General features: G+C 35.7%; 1 protein-coding gene across 1 annotated transcript in view; it reads left to right on the top strand.

Moving 5' to 3' along the window:
• Positions 1 to 16230, top strand: part of kalrna (kalirin RhoGEF kinase a) — a 261174-nt gene that overhangs the window by 124487 nt on the left and 120457 nt on the right. The window contains exons 23-32 of the mRNA XM_061970917.2: positions 1926 to 1994; positions 2166 to 2315; positions 6580 to 6729; positions 9551 to 9665; positions 9740 to 9855; positions 9995 to 10117; positions 13553 to 13735; positions 14155 to 14276; positions 15316 to 15382; positions 15450 to 15559. Of these exons, the coding sequence (XP_061826901.2) occupies positions 1926 to 1994; positions 2166 to 2315; positions 6580 to 6729; positions 9551 to 9665; positions 9740 to 9855; positions 9995 to 10117; positions 13553 to 13735; positions 14155 to 14276; positions 15316 to 15382; positions 15450 to 15559 (1205 nt within the window). The remainder of the gene's footprint in view (positions 1 to 1925; positions 1995 to 2165; positions 2316 to 6579; positions 6730 to 9550; positions 9666 to 9739; positions 9856 to 9994; positions 10118 to 13552; positions 13736 to 14154; positions 14277 to 15315; positions 15383 to 15449; positions 15560 to 16230) is intronic.

Raw genomic sequence — 16230 nt, 5'->3', positions numbered from 1 at the left:
CGCTTCAACTCAAAGACAGCATAAGTTCGTGATAAATAGGTTAGTGTTTTTTAATGTTGGACTAATTTCACTCGATAAAACCATTGGCTAACATTCCACAAAATATTAAACGTATGATATTGTATCGGATCAATATTGGTATGGGCCAATGCTCAAAGCTCCAAGACCGGTATCGTTTTGGAAGTTAAAATATAAAACTATATAATGTATGTATGTACAGTCGCGATCAAAAGTTTACATACACTTGTAAAGAACATGATGTCATGGCTGTCTTGAGTTTCCAATCATTTCTACAACTCTTATTGTTTTGTGATATAGTGACTCGAGCGCATACTTGTTGGTCACAAAAAACCTTCATGAAGTTTGGTTCTTTTATGAATTTATTATGGGTCTACTAAAAATGTGACCAAATCTGCTGGGTCAAAAGTATACATACAGCAATGTTAATATTTGGTTACATGTCCCTTGGCAAGTTTCACTGCAATAAGGCGCTTTTGGTAGCCATCCACAAGCTTCTGCTTGAATGTTTGACCACTCCTCTTGACAAAATTGGTGCAGTTCAGCTAAATGTGTTGGTTTTCTGACATGGAGTTGTTTCTTCAGCATTGTCCACACGTTTAAGTCAGGCCATTCTAAAACCTTAATTCTAGCCTGATTTAGCCATTCCTTTACCACTTTTGACGTGTTTTTTGGGGTCATTGTCCTGTTGAAACACCCACCTGTGCCCAAGACCCAACCTCCGGGCTGATAATTTTAGGTTGTCTTGAAGAATTTGGAGGTAATCCTCCTTTTTCATTGTCCCATTTACTCTCTGTAAAGCACCAGTTCCATTGGCAGCAAAACAGGCCCAGAGCATAATACTACCACCACCACCATGCTTGACGGTAGGTATGGTGTTCCTGGGATTTAAGGCCTCACCTTTTCTCCTCCAAACATATTGCTGGGTATTGTGGCCAAACAGCTTATTTTTTGTTTCATCTGACATCACATGGACAAAGATAAGACCTTTTGGAGGAACATTATGAAAAAATTGAGCTGTTTGGCCACAATACTCAGCAATATGTTTGGAGGAGAAAAGGTGAGGCCTTTAATCCCAGGAAAAAAGTTCCTACCGTCAAGCATGGTGGTGGTAGTATTATGCTCTGGGCCTGTTTTGCTGCCAATGGAACTGGTGCTTTAAATGGCTTTAAAAGCTAACGATGCTAACAAATCCAACGGAGCTAATGATGCTAACCATATTAACGAAGCGAACCATGATAACAAAGCTAACGAAGTTTGCGATGCTAATAAAGCTAACAAAGCTAAAGAAGGTAGCGATGCTAATGAAGCTAAAGATGTTAAAAATGCTAACAATGCTAACCTTGCTAACCATGTTATCGAATTAACTATGCTGACCATTCTAACAATGATTTGTCAAGTGATTACCGTATTTTTCGGACTATAAGTCGCAGTTTTTTTCATAGTTTGGCCGGGGGTGCGACTTATACTCAGGAGCGACTTATGTGTGAAACTATTAACACATTAGCGTAAAATATCAAATAATATTATTTATCTCATTCACGTAAGAGACTAGACGTATAAGATTTCATGGGATTTAGAGATTAGGAGTGACAGATTGTTTGGTAAACGTATAGCATGTTCTATATGTTATAGTTATTTGAATGACTCTTACCATAATATGTTACGTTAACATACCAGTTGGTTATTTATGCCTCATATAACGTACACTTATTCAGCCTGTTGTTCACTATTCTTTATTTATTTTAAATTGCCTTTCAAATGTCTATTCTTGGTGTTGGCTTTTATCAAATACATTTCCCCCAAAAATGCGACTTATATATGTTTTTTTCCTTCTTTATTCTTCCTTTTCGGCCGGTGCGACTTATACTCCGAAAAATACGGTATTATTATTTTCCCTCTTCTAGTCTCTCTTCCACGCCAACTCCCTCCAGAAGACCCACCAGAGTGCTCTTCAGGTCCAGCAGAAAGCCGAGGTAAGTCCAGCGTCTTCTCAAAGGGGCGGGGCTTCACAGCGTGTAAGTCAGCGACCAATCACAATTAAGGAAAGAGACGTACTCAGGGCGTGCTAGCTCGCATGTGTCAGGAGTGCGGCCAGTAGGAGGCGCCACACGTTCGTTGTCTCACCGTTTTCCTCGCCGTCACAGATGATGCTCCAGGGCGGCCATTACGACCCGGACGCCATTCGCGGCTGCGCCGAGAAGGTGGCGGTCCACTGGCAGCAGCTGATGCTGAAGATGGAGGACCGCCTCAAGCTTGTCAACGCCTCGGTGGCCTTCTACAAGACATCGGAACAGGTGCGCTAACGTTGCTAACCATGTTAACAAAGCTAACCATGCTAACAACGCTAAACATTCCAACAAAGCTAGCAATGTTAACGATGAAAACGATGCTAACCATGCTAGCCAGGGGACGCCGTGACTCGGGTGGTAGAGTGACTGGCCAGCAACCTGAGAGTTCTTGGTTCGATCGCCCGCTTCCGCCATCCTAGTCCCGTCCGTTGTGTCGTTGAGTAAGACACTTCACCCTTGCTCCTGATGGGTCGTGGTTAGCGCCTTGCATGGCAGCTCCCGCCATCAGTGTGTGAATGTGGAAATAGTGTCCGACCTTAAACATTTATCATTTAACGAAGTTAACGATGCTGACCATGTTAACAAAGTTACTGAACCTAACAATGCTAATAAAGCTAACGATGCTAACAAATTTAACAGAGCTAATGATGCTAACCATATTAACGAAGCAAATCCATGATAACAAAGCTAACGAAGTTTGCGATGCTAACCATGCTAATGAAGCTAACAATGCTAACCATGTTAACAAAGCTAAAGAAGGTAGCGATGCTAATGAAGCTAAAGATGTTAAAAATGCTAACAATACTAACCTTGCTCACCATGTTATCGAATTAACTATGCTAACCATTCTAACAATGATAACGAAGCTAACCATGTTAACGAAGTTACTGAACCTAACAATGCTAATAGAGCTAACGATGCTAACTAATCCAACGAAGCTAATGATTCTAACCATATTAACGAAGCTAACCATGATAACAAAGCTAACGAAGCTTGCGATGCTTACCATGCTAATGAAGCTGACAATGCTAACCATGTTAACAAAGCTAAAGAAGGTAGCGATGCTAATGAAGCTAAAGATGTTAAAAATGCTAACAATGCTAACGTTGCTAACAATGTTATCGAATTAACTATGCTAACCATTCTAACAATGATAACGAAGCTAACCATGTTAACGAAGTTACTGAACCTAACAATACTAATAAAGCTAACGATGTTAACTAATCCAACGAAGCTAATGATTCTAACCATATTAACGAAGCTAACCATGATAACAAAGCTAATGAAGCTTGCGATGCTTACCATGCTAATGAAGCTAACAATGCTAACCACGTTAACAAAGCTAAAGAGGTAGCAATACTAATGACGCTAAAGATGTTAAAAATGCTAATGATGCTAACAATGCTAACCTTGCTAACCATGTTATCGAATTAGCTATGCAAACCATTCTAACAATGATAACGAAGCTACCATGTTAACGAAGTTACTGAACCTAACAATACTAATAAAGCTAACGATGTTAACTAATCCAACGAAGCCAATGATTCTAACCATATTAACGAAGCTAACCATGATAACAAAGCTAACGAAGCTTGCGATGCTTACCATGCTAATGAAGCTAACAATGCTAACCACGTTAACAAAGCTAAAGAGGTAGCAATACTAATGACGCTAAAGATGTTAAAAATGCTAATGATGCTAACCTTGCTAACCATGTTATCAAAGTTAACCATGCTAACCATTCTAACAATGTTAACGAAGCTAACCATGTTAACAAAGTTACTGAACCTAACAATGCTAATAAAGCTAACGATGCTAACAAATCCAACTGAGCTAATGATGCTAACTATATTAACGAAGCGAACCATGATAACAAAGCTAACGAAGCTTGCGATTTTTACCATGCTAATGAAGCTAACAATGCTAACCATGTTAACAAGGTAGCAATGCTAATGAAGCTAAAGATGTTAAAAATGCTAACGATGCTAACTTTGCTAACCATGTTATCGAAGTTAACTATGCCAACCATTCTAATAATGTTAACGAAGCTAACAATGTTAAGGAAGCTAACGATGCTAACCAAGCTTACAATGTTAACCATGTAAATTATACTAACAATGCTGACAAAGCTAACATGCTAATAAACCTAACAAACTTAACAATGCTTACCATGTTTAACCATGTTGTGGAGGTTAACGATGCTAACCATGTTAACTAAAGGTGTAACGGTACGTGTATTTGTATTGAACCGTTTCGGTACGGGGTTTCGGTTCGGTTCGGAGGTGTACCGAACGAGTACACATGCTAGCAGCGACCAGGCTAGGACAACATGTAAAAGCCAGAGCTGGAAGACCCTCCTGCCTCGTTAAGATCTCCCGTTTGGGAACACTTTGGCTGCGCGATACAACAATGGAGGACGGAGGTTTGCCGACATTGTTCAGCAGCTGCTTCTGACAACACGTCAAACATGTGTTGCACCTTTCCTGCTTCCGGCTCCTAGACCGTAGTCGAGGAGCGCAGGGGAGACACTCCTCCAGGGCCGATGTATTCTCGGGGGCAACGCCCTTCACTCTACCCGGCAGTGGGTCTCCACAGCTCCGGACTCCAGGGTAAATGACGAGTCCGGCGATTAGTTGCAAATCGTGGCTTTATTGAGGTCTTGCGCACAGCCACTCCCCCCACTCACGCTACCGCTCCCTCACCTCGCTCGCCCACACACTCACCTCACGTGCTGTCACATATTAAAGGGCCACACACACACATACGCTACTCTCATAACACCTGCTAACCCATTTGAAGCGTCACCACCGCATTCAAGCAGCCTCTCCTCGGCGAGTCAGGCAGGGCTAAAGCAATAACAAATGTTTTTATAGCAGCAGATGTAAGTCCATATTGCATTAGAAACTAGATTTTGACCCACTTCTATGGTGGAAGAACAATGAGCCCATATATCCATATATCCATGCACCTCCTGGTACCCTAGCACCTCCAAAACCCTCAAATCTAAACTCCAAACATCCCAGAACAAGCTAGTCAGATTACTTCTAGACCTCCACCCCAGATCCCACCTCACTCCTACCCACTTCTCCAAAGTGGGCTGGCTCAGGGTGGAGGACAGAGTAAAACAACTTGCACTGAGCCTAGTCTATAAAATCTGCTACACCTCCCTGATACCGAAGTACATGTCAAACTACTTCCTTAACATAAATGACCGTCATAACCACAACACCAGGTGGAGCTCCACTAACCACGTTAAACTCAGATTCCGAACTAACAAAGGTCTTAACTCATTCTCATTTTATGCCACATCAATGTGGAATGCGCTCCCAACAGGTGTAAAAGAAAGTGCATCTCTATCGTCCTTCAAAACCGCAATAAAAGTTCACCTCCAGGCAGCTACAACCCTAAACTAACACCCTCCCCGGATTGTTAATAATAAATGTTAACAATCAAATGCAGATACACACCCCGGATTGTAAATAATGTAAATAATTCAATGTGATTATCTTGTGTGATGACTGTATTATGATGATAGTATATATGATAGTATATATCTGTATCATGAATCAAGTTGAAAAACTTATTGGGGTGTTACCATTTAGTGGTCAATTGTACGGAATATGTACTTCACTGTGCAACCTACTAATAAAAGTCTCAATCAATCAATCAATCAATCAATCCTCTTACTGCCAAGTTAGCCAGGCTGGGGGGGAAGAGAAGTTAATCTGAGGCTGAGTTGACTTGAAACTGTTTAATGTTGCACTTTTTGTCATTTTATTTAATCTGAGCAACAATTTAGTGGTCAATTGTACGGAATATGTACTGTACTGTGCAATCTACTAATAAAAGTCTCAATCAATCAATCAAAAAAAGCACTTTATATGTAGAAAGGTTTTGTTAAGAAACCATTCTGAGCCTTATCTTATTTAGTTTTTATTTGATATATGTTGACCACATTAACCCTGGCAATGGACCCTGTGTTTATATGTATGTTATGCCATTGTTTACAAATTTGGTAAATAAATAACCAAAACATTTATATTTTGTTGTTTTCTTACTGTACTGAAAATGAACCGAACTGTGACCTCTAAACCGAGGTACGTACCGAACCGAAATTTTTGTGTACCGTTACACCCCTAATGTTAACGAAGTTAACAAAGCTAACAATGCTAACTATGCTAATTGTAAATTAGCACCGATTGTAAATAATGTAAATAATTCAATGTATATACTCTGATGATTATCTTGTGTGATGACTGTATTATGATGAGAGTATATATCTGTATCATGACTCACCCCGACTTAAACAAGTTGAAAAACTTATTGGGGTGTTACCATTGAGTGGTCAATTGTACGGAATATGTACTGTACTGTGCAACCTACTAATAAAAGTCTCAATCAATCAATCAATCAACTATACTACCAAAGCTAACAACGTTAACAGAGCTAACCATGCTAACGAAGCTAACAAGGCTATTGCTACGTCCAGGTGTGCAGCGTGCTGGAGAGCCTGGAGCAGGAGTACCGCCGTGACGAGGACTGGTGCGGCACTCAGGAGAAAGTTGGAGCGCTGGCCGAGTGCGAGCACCTCCTGCCTCTCATCAGCAAACACCTGGAGCAGAAGGAAGCTTTCCTTAAGGTCACTTTTTTCTTCTCATTATATAACAATATAAATAACAGTTAATAAGTAATTATCATGCAATAATAATATTAATAAGCGGAAATAATAATATTCAAAGTTACTTCTTGTCACTCCTCTCGCGAGGACTTTGACTTCCTGTTTAAGTCCCGCCTTTCTGCCTTGTCATCATATCCTGTGCAATATGAATGAATGAATGAATTATCTTTATTTGTCATTGTGCATGTACAGGTACAGGTCCAACGAAATTTAGGTTGCTTCCCTGAGGTGCTTTACATTTAAAAAAAAGAAGAAACCACACAAAATACAGAAACAACACAATATCAATCAATCAATCAATCAATGTTTATTTATATAGCCCTAAATCACAAGTGTCTCAAAGGGCTGCACAAGCCACAACGACATCCTCGGTACAACACAATATGCAATATACAATATGGCCTAAGACCACTCTAAGAGGCAATGTAAATACTGTATGATACAACGATGTCAATACTGTATGATACAACGATATCAGACAACATATTGTTTTATTCCCTGTGATATCATACTACATGATATAATTCGATACCAAACGTAGGTATGGTACAATACAATACGATACAATATGTTGTGCTGTGCAAATATAACAAGTCGATGAAGTAAGATAGGATACAATTAGGGATGTCCGATAATGGCTTTTTGCCGATATCCGATATTACGATATTGTCCAACTCTTTAATTACCGATACCGATATCAACCGATACCGATATCAACCGATATATGCAGTCGTGGAATTAACACATTATTATGCCTAATTTGGACAACCAGGTATGGTGAAGATAAGGTACTTTTTAAAAAAATTAATAAAATAAGATAAATAAATTAAAAACATTTTCTTGAATAAAAAAGAAAGTACAACAAAATAAAAACAGTGACATAGAAACTAGTATTTAATGAAAATGAGTAAAATTAACTGTTAAAGGTTAGTACTATTAGTGGACCAGCAGCACGCACAATCATGTGTGCTTACGGACTGTATCCCTTGCAGACTGTATTGATATATATTGATATATAATGTAGGAACCAGAATATTAATAACAGAAAGAAACAACCTTTTTGTGTGAATGAGTGTAAATGGGGGAGGGAGGTGTTTTGGGTTGGTGCACTAATTGTAAGTGTAGCTTGTGTTTTTTATGTTGATTTAATTAAAAAAAAACGATACCGATAATAAAAAAAACGATACAGATAATTTCCGATATTACATTTTTGCGCATTTATATATATATATATATATATACATATATATATATATATATATATATATATATATATATATATATATAATATATATATATATTATCGGACATCTCTAGATACAATATGATTCCATGTACTATGATACCATATGAGACAATTGGATACCATAAGTAGACAACAATACAATATGTCGCACGACGCAAATATCACATTAGTCGATAAAATGAGATACGATAACATCTGATTCTGTGTGCTACGATACAATTTAATACCATAAGTAGATAAGATAAGGTACGATACATTGTTGCACTATGCAAATATAACATGAGTCGATAAAAGAAGATATGATACGATCTGATTTTGTATGTGCTATGATACCATATGGTACAGTTCCATACCATAAGTAGGTAAGGTAAAGTACGGTACAATGTTGCACTCTGCAAATATTAGTTAGTTAGTTAGTTTATTATTTCTTCGGTCAGTGGTCAACAAAATAAACAAACAGTTTTACATTCATAAATTGAAAATGTTGCAGACCGAAAGGGTTTAGGCTGAAGTTGAACACTTTTGCACCTAACCCTATAAACAATATCAAATACAAGATGATCTTCCAAAACTTATGAAATTTCCTTTGCACAACATATTATAAATACACCTTGTACACAACATAAACACTGTTCAATTATATACACAGTAAAGGCATGTGAAATATCCTTGTACACATGTTAGTAAACCTTTGTACTAGGGATGTCCGATAATATCGGACTGCCGATATTATCGGGCAATAAATGCTTTAAAATGTAATATCGGAAATTATCGGTATCGGTTTCAAAATTATCGGTATCGGTTTCAAAAAGTAAAATGTATGACTTTTTAAAATGCCGCTGTGTACACGGACGTAGGGAGAGGTACAGAGCGCCAATAAACCTTAAAAGCACTGCCTTTGCGTGCCGGCCCAGTCACATACTATCTACGGCTTTTCACACACACAAGTGAATACAATTCATATTTGGTCAACAGACATACAGGTCACACTGAGGGTGGCCGTATAAACAACTTCAACACTGTTAAAAATACGCGCCACATTGTGAACCCACACCAAACAAGAATGACAAACACATTTCGGGAGAACATCCGCACCGTAACACAACATAAACACAATAGAACAAATACCCAGAACGCCTTGCAGCACTAACTTTTCCGGGACGCTACAATATACACACCCCGGTTGGTTCTATGTGCTATGATACCATATGACACAAGTCGATACAATAATTCAGTTACGATGAGATACCAGGATATACTACGGTAAACGATATGATACAATGACATAGGATCAAGAGATACGATATATTATCCTGTGATGCGATACCATGCCATTAAAAATAATGGAGGGAGGATACAATAATAGGATACCACGATACATAATTTTATAGACAAAGATAATATGATATAGTGTGAGTACTGATAATACTATGTTGATACTAAGTTGCAATTCAATACAGCCTGGTTAGATATGATACACGCAGGCTAAGATGCGATACGGTGTGTTCACATCAATGCTATGTCGCTAACCTTCAGGCGTGCACGTTGGCCCGGAGGAACGCCGAGGTCTTCCTCAAGTACATCCACAGGAACAACGTGGGCATGCCGGGGGCCGCCAGTCACACCAGAGGGCCCGAGCAACAGGTCAAAGGTCAGCAGCCTGTGGTTGGAAGGAGCGGGGGTCAAAGGTCATCAGCTCAAATACTTTTTTTTCTGGTGTGGCAGCTATTCTCAACGAGCTGCTGCAGAGGGAGAACCGAGTCCTGCACTTCTGGACTCTGAAGAAGAGACGGCTGGACCAGTGTCAGCAGTACTTGGTCTTTGAACGCAGCGCCAAGCAGGTGTGTGTGTGTGTGTGTGCACGCGTGTGTGTGTGTGTGTGTGTGTGTGTGCTTAGGCACATCTGGTGTGCGTTATGTATGGGAAAAGGATTTGAGGAGCGACTATGATACCATGAGTGATTTGTGTGTGACCGGGAAGGCTCTGGACTGGATCCAGGACACAGGTGAGGTCTATCTGGCCAAGCACACTTCACCTGGCGACAGCAGCAAGGAAACGCAGCAGCTGCTCAACGACCACCATCACTTCCGACTCAGTGCCAAGGTGAGGAGGATGATACGGCATATGATACTGCATGGCCGTATCGCCTTGGAGGAAAACTGCTGGACTCTGAAGTCTTCCCTGAGGAACTCAACCACTTCTATATGGACAAGAAATAGATGTACACAAATATATCTACATATTTATTACATGTATGCACTAAAATATATACATGTATGTATGTATACAAGTCCATACAAAAATATATGCAAACATATATACAACTACTTAGAAAATATATACAACAAATGTACAATTATATACAAGTACATACACAAATATATACAAGAACATACAAAATATATACAAATATCTACCAAAAATGTGCAAATATATACAAGTACGTACAAAAATATATACAAACATATATATATACAAGTACATACAGAAGTATATACAAAAAATTTACAAATATATACAAGTTCATACAAAAATATATACAAGTATATACAAAAATGTATACAAGTACATAGAAAAATACATACAAGTACATAGAAAAATAATATACAAAAAATTACAAATATATACAAGTACATGCAAAAATATATACAAATATATACCAAAAATGTACAAATATATACAAGTACATACAACAATATATAAAAAAATATATACTAATATTATATACAAGTACATACAAAATATATACAAATACACAAATATATCTACATATTTACTACATGTATGCACTAAAATATATACATGTATGTATGTATACAAGTCCATACAAAAATATATGCAAACATATATACAACTACTTAGAAAATATATACAACAAATGTACAATTATATACAAGTACATACACAAATATATACAAGAACATACAAAATATATACAAATATCTACCAAAAATGTGCAAATATATACAAGTACGTACAAAAATATATACAAACATATATATATACAAGTACATACAGAAGTATATACAAAAAATTTACAAATATATACAAGTTCATACAAAAATATATACAAGTATATACAAAAATGTATACAAGTACATAGAAAAATACATACAAGTACATAGAAAAATAATATACAAAAAATTACAAATATATACAAGTACATGCAAAAATATATACAAATATATACCAAAAATGTACAAATATATACAAGTACATACAACAATATATAAAAAAATATATACTAATATTATATACAAGTACATACAAAATATATACAAATACACAAATATATCTACATATTTACTACATGTATGCACTAAAATATATACATGTATGTATGTATACAAGTCCATACAAAAATATATGCAAACATATATACAACTACTTAGAAAATATATACAACAAATGTACAATTATATACAAGTACATACACAAATATATACAAGAACATACAAAATATATACAAATATCTACCAAAAATGTGCAAATATATACAAGTACGTACAAAAATATATACAAACATATATATATACAAGTACATACAGAAGTATATACAAAAAATTTACAAATATATACAAGTTCATACAAAAATATATACAAGATTATACAAAAATGTATACAAGTACATAGAAAAATACATACAAGTACATAGAAAAATAATATACAAAAAATTACAAATATATACAAGTACATGCAAAAATATATACAAATATATACCAAAAATGTACAAATATATACAAGTACATACAACAATATATAAAAAAATATATACTAATATTATATACAAGTACATACAAAATATATACAAATACACAAATATATCTACATATTTACTACATGTATGCACTAAAATATATACATGTATGTATGTATACAAGTCCATACAAAAATATATGCAAACATATATACAACTACTTAGAAAATATATACAACAAATGTACAATTATATACAAGTACATACACAAATATATACAAGAACATACAAAATATATACAAATATCTACCAAAAATGTGCAAATATATACAAGTACGTACAAAAATATATACAAACATATATATATACAAGTACATACAGAAGTATATACAAAAAATTTACAAATATATACAAGTTCATACAAAAATATATACAAGTATATACAAAAATGTATACAAGTACATAGAAAAATACATACAAGTACATAGAAAAATAATATACAAAAAATTACAAATATATACAAGTACATGCAAAAATATATACAAATATATACCAAAAATGTACAAATATATACAAGTACATACAACAATATATAAAAAAATATATACTAATATTATATACAAGTACATACAAAATATATACAAATACATACAAAAAATGTACAAATATATACAACAAATTTACAAATATATATAAGTACATACAACAATATGTACAAGTACATACAAAATATATACAAATATATACAAACAGCTTACAAATATATACAAGTACATACACAAATATATACCACAAATTTGCAAATATCTACAAGTACATACACAAATATATACAAATATATACAAAAAAATTTGCAAATATCTACAGGTACATACAAAAATATATACAAAAATATATACAAGTACATACAACAATATATACAGAAAAATTACAAATATATACAAAAATGTATACAAGTACATACAAAAATATATACAAAAAAATTACAAATATATACAAGTACATACAAAAAAAATATACAAAAAAATTACAAATATATACAAGTATATACAAAATATATACAAATATATACAAGTACATACAAAAAATTACAAATACATACAAAAAAATTACAAATATATACAAGTACATACAAAAACATATACAAATATATTTACGTATTTACACAAATATATACAAGTATGTACCAAAATATATAAAAGAATAAACAAAAATATATACAAGAATATACAAAAATATATCCAAAAATGTTTACAAATATATACAAGTACATGCAAAAATATATACAGGTATATGTACAAAAATATATACAAGTACATACAAAAATATATACAAGAATATCTGAAAATATATACAACAATATTCAAAAATATATACAAATATATACCAAACATTTTACAAATACATACAAGTACATACAAAAATATATACAAGAATATACGAAAATATATACAGTACAACAATATTCAAAATTATATACAAATATATACCAAAAATTGTACAAATCCATACAAGTACATACAAAAATATATACAGGTATATGTACAAAAATATATACAAGTACATACAAAAATATATACAAATATAAAAAACAATCTATACAAGTATATGTACAAAATATATACAGAATATATACAAGTGTGTACATACAAAAATATATGCAAGTACATACAACATGAAGCACAACAATGTTCATTAAACATTGTTGTGCTGTCACTTCTGTTGCAGCTTTATGTTGTTTGGTACTAAAAAAGCAGATTTAGTGGAGTGGCGCCACCTGTGGGGAGGTTGTGTAACTATGATGTGTGAGCACACGCAGGTTAAGAAGGTTGTGTGTGCAGCAAACCAAGGAGAAGGTGAAGCTCCTCATCCAGCTGGCAGACAACCTGGTAGAGAAAGGCCACGCCCATGTGTCGGAGCTGAAGCGATGGGTCAGCACAGTGGACCGACGTTACCGAGACTTCTCCCTGCGCATGGCCAAGTACCAGGAGGGCCTGGAGAAGACCCTGGGCGTCTCCTCTGAGGTGGACAACACTACATTTACTTTATTATTATTATTGTTGTTGTTGTTGTTGTTATTATTGTAATATTATTTGTTCTTAATTGTATTAGTATTATTAATCCAGCCATCCATCCATCTTCTTACAAGTATTATTAATAATATTTGTTATTATTAATATTATTATTACTACTGCTATTATTAATATAATTGTTGTTATTATTATTATTATTATTGTCGTTATTATTATTATTGTTATATATTAGTATTAATATTATTGTATTACTATATTTGTTATTATTATATATTAGTATTATTATTGTTAATATAATTATATTATTATTATTTTTATTGTTGATTTTTTTTTTTTTTTTTTTTTAGTATTATTGTTATTATTTTTGTTATTACTGTATGTTTTACCGTCTTTTGTCTTCTGATCGCCAGGACAACAAGGACTTGGAGCTGGACATCATTCCCGCCAGCCTGACGGACGACCCCGAGGTCAAGCTGCGTGACCCCAGTCACGAGGTCAACGAGGAGAAGAGGAAGTCTGCTCGCAAGAAAGAGTACGTCACAATTACACCTAATACTGACAAAATATCATTTATTATTCATTGATATCCTGAGTTAATAGCAAAACAGGTTTGTAGTTTAGTTCGGCCTCGATGTGACCAATTCTGGTATCGATATGCAGCATTTATACCAGTACTGTATACCAGGGCTGTCCTGCGCCGAATGTGAAAATAATATCAGCAAAAAATACAGGTATCGGATGCTTGCATGTAAAATGTGTGATATCATGGGCGATACAAGCAGTCCTGCAGCGTGTTTACATGTGTGTGATATCATGTGCAATACAAGCAGTCCTGTAGTCTGTTTACTTGTGTGTGTGATATCATGTGCGATACAAGCAGTCCGGTTACGTGTTTACTTGTGTGTAATATCATGTGATATGATAATCGTTAGCACGCTACCATTAACGTGCTAGCATTCTAATTGTTAGCATGCCAACTTTAGCATGCTAACTTTAGCAGGCTAGCATGCTATAGTTAGCACGCTAAATTGTCTTGCTAATTTTACAGCCGTACACCTCAGAGTCATACAACTTGGCCTTTGACACATGCTAATTGTTAGCATGCTAAAACTAGCCTGCCAGCATTCTAATTGTTAGCATGCTAGCATTTTAACATCAGCATGCTAACTTTTCTTGCTAATTTTACCGCCGTACACCTCAGAGTCATATAACTTGCTACTTGACACATGCTAACGTTAGCATTTCAGTTCGGCTCACGCACGTCAGCGTTCGTATGCAATTTCTTCTGAAATTGCATATTCTAGTTGAACAATATTGCAGTGTAAAACTGCACATTTGTCGATATAAACAAATATCAAATAATATCAAAATCTCCAAATGTCCAGTAACAAACGTGTCCGCATCGTTCAAATTACCGCGTCATGAATTATTGTGACCACTCGGTGTCACCATAGAACAATCGCCACCAAATGAGGAAGTAGTCTCAGTTCAGATGCCTCTCGAATCCCTTCACGTTGTTTGTTGTACAACTAGAAGTCGAAGCATTTGTTGACAAACAAACACCGTCTCAGGTTCATCATGGCCGAGCTCCTGCAGACCGAGAAGACGTACGTCCGAGACCTGCAGGAGTGTCTGGAGGTGAGAACGTCCCCGATGGCCGCCTTCTCAGGCACGTGCTAACGCGATGTGTGTCCTGCTTCGTCAGACCTACCTGTGGGACATGACCAGAGGCGGGGACGACATCCCGCCCGCCATCGCCAACAAGGAGCACGTCATCTTCGGCAACATGCAGGACATCTACGACTTCCACAACAAGTGAGGAACTCAGAAGGAAGTCTGCTCTTTAGGGACTCGGCCGACTTACTCCGAGTTTGGTGAACGTTTCTCCTTTTGAACCCGCGACTCCACTTCCTTTAAAACTACGTTAAGTGTACTAAGCCAGGAAAAACAGACAAAAAAGTGCTATAAGTAAGTCATATATACAGGTAAAAGCCAGTAAATTAGAATATTTTGAAAAACTTGATTTATTTCAGTAATTGCATTCAAAAGGTGTAACTTGTACATTATATTTATTCATTGCACACAGACTGATGCATTCAAATGTTTATTTCATTTAATTTTGATGATTTGAAGTGGCAACAAATGAAAATCCCAAATTCCGTGTGTCACAAAATTAGAATATTACTTAAGGCTAATACAAAAAAGGGATTTTTAGAAATGTTGGCCAACTGAAAAGTATGAAAATGAAAAATATGAGCATGTACAATACTCAATACTCGGTTGGAGCTCCTTTTGCCTCAATTACTGCGTTAATGCGGCGTGGCATGGAGTCGATGAGTTTCTGGCACTGCTTAGGTGTTATGAGAGCCCAGGTTGCTCTGATAGTGGCCTTCAACTCTTCTGCGTTTTTGGGTCTGGCATTCTGCATCTTCCTTTTCACAATACCCCACAGATTTTCTATGGGGCTAAGGTCAGGGGAGTTGGCG

This window comes from Nerophis lumbriciformis, linkage group LG13 (assembly GCF_033978685.3).
Source record: "Nerophis lumbriciformis linkage group LG13, RoL_Nlum_v2.1, whole genome shotgun sequence".
Lineage (NCBI taxonomy): Eukaryota > Metazoa > Chordata > Actinopteri > Syngnathiformes > Syngnathidae > Nerophis > Nerophis lumbriciformis.
This window is presented reverse-complemented; position numbering and strand designations above follow the sequence as displayed.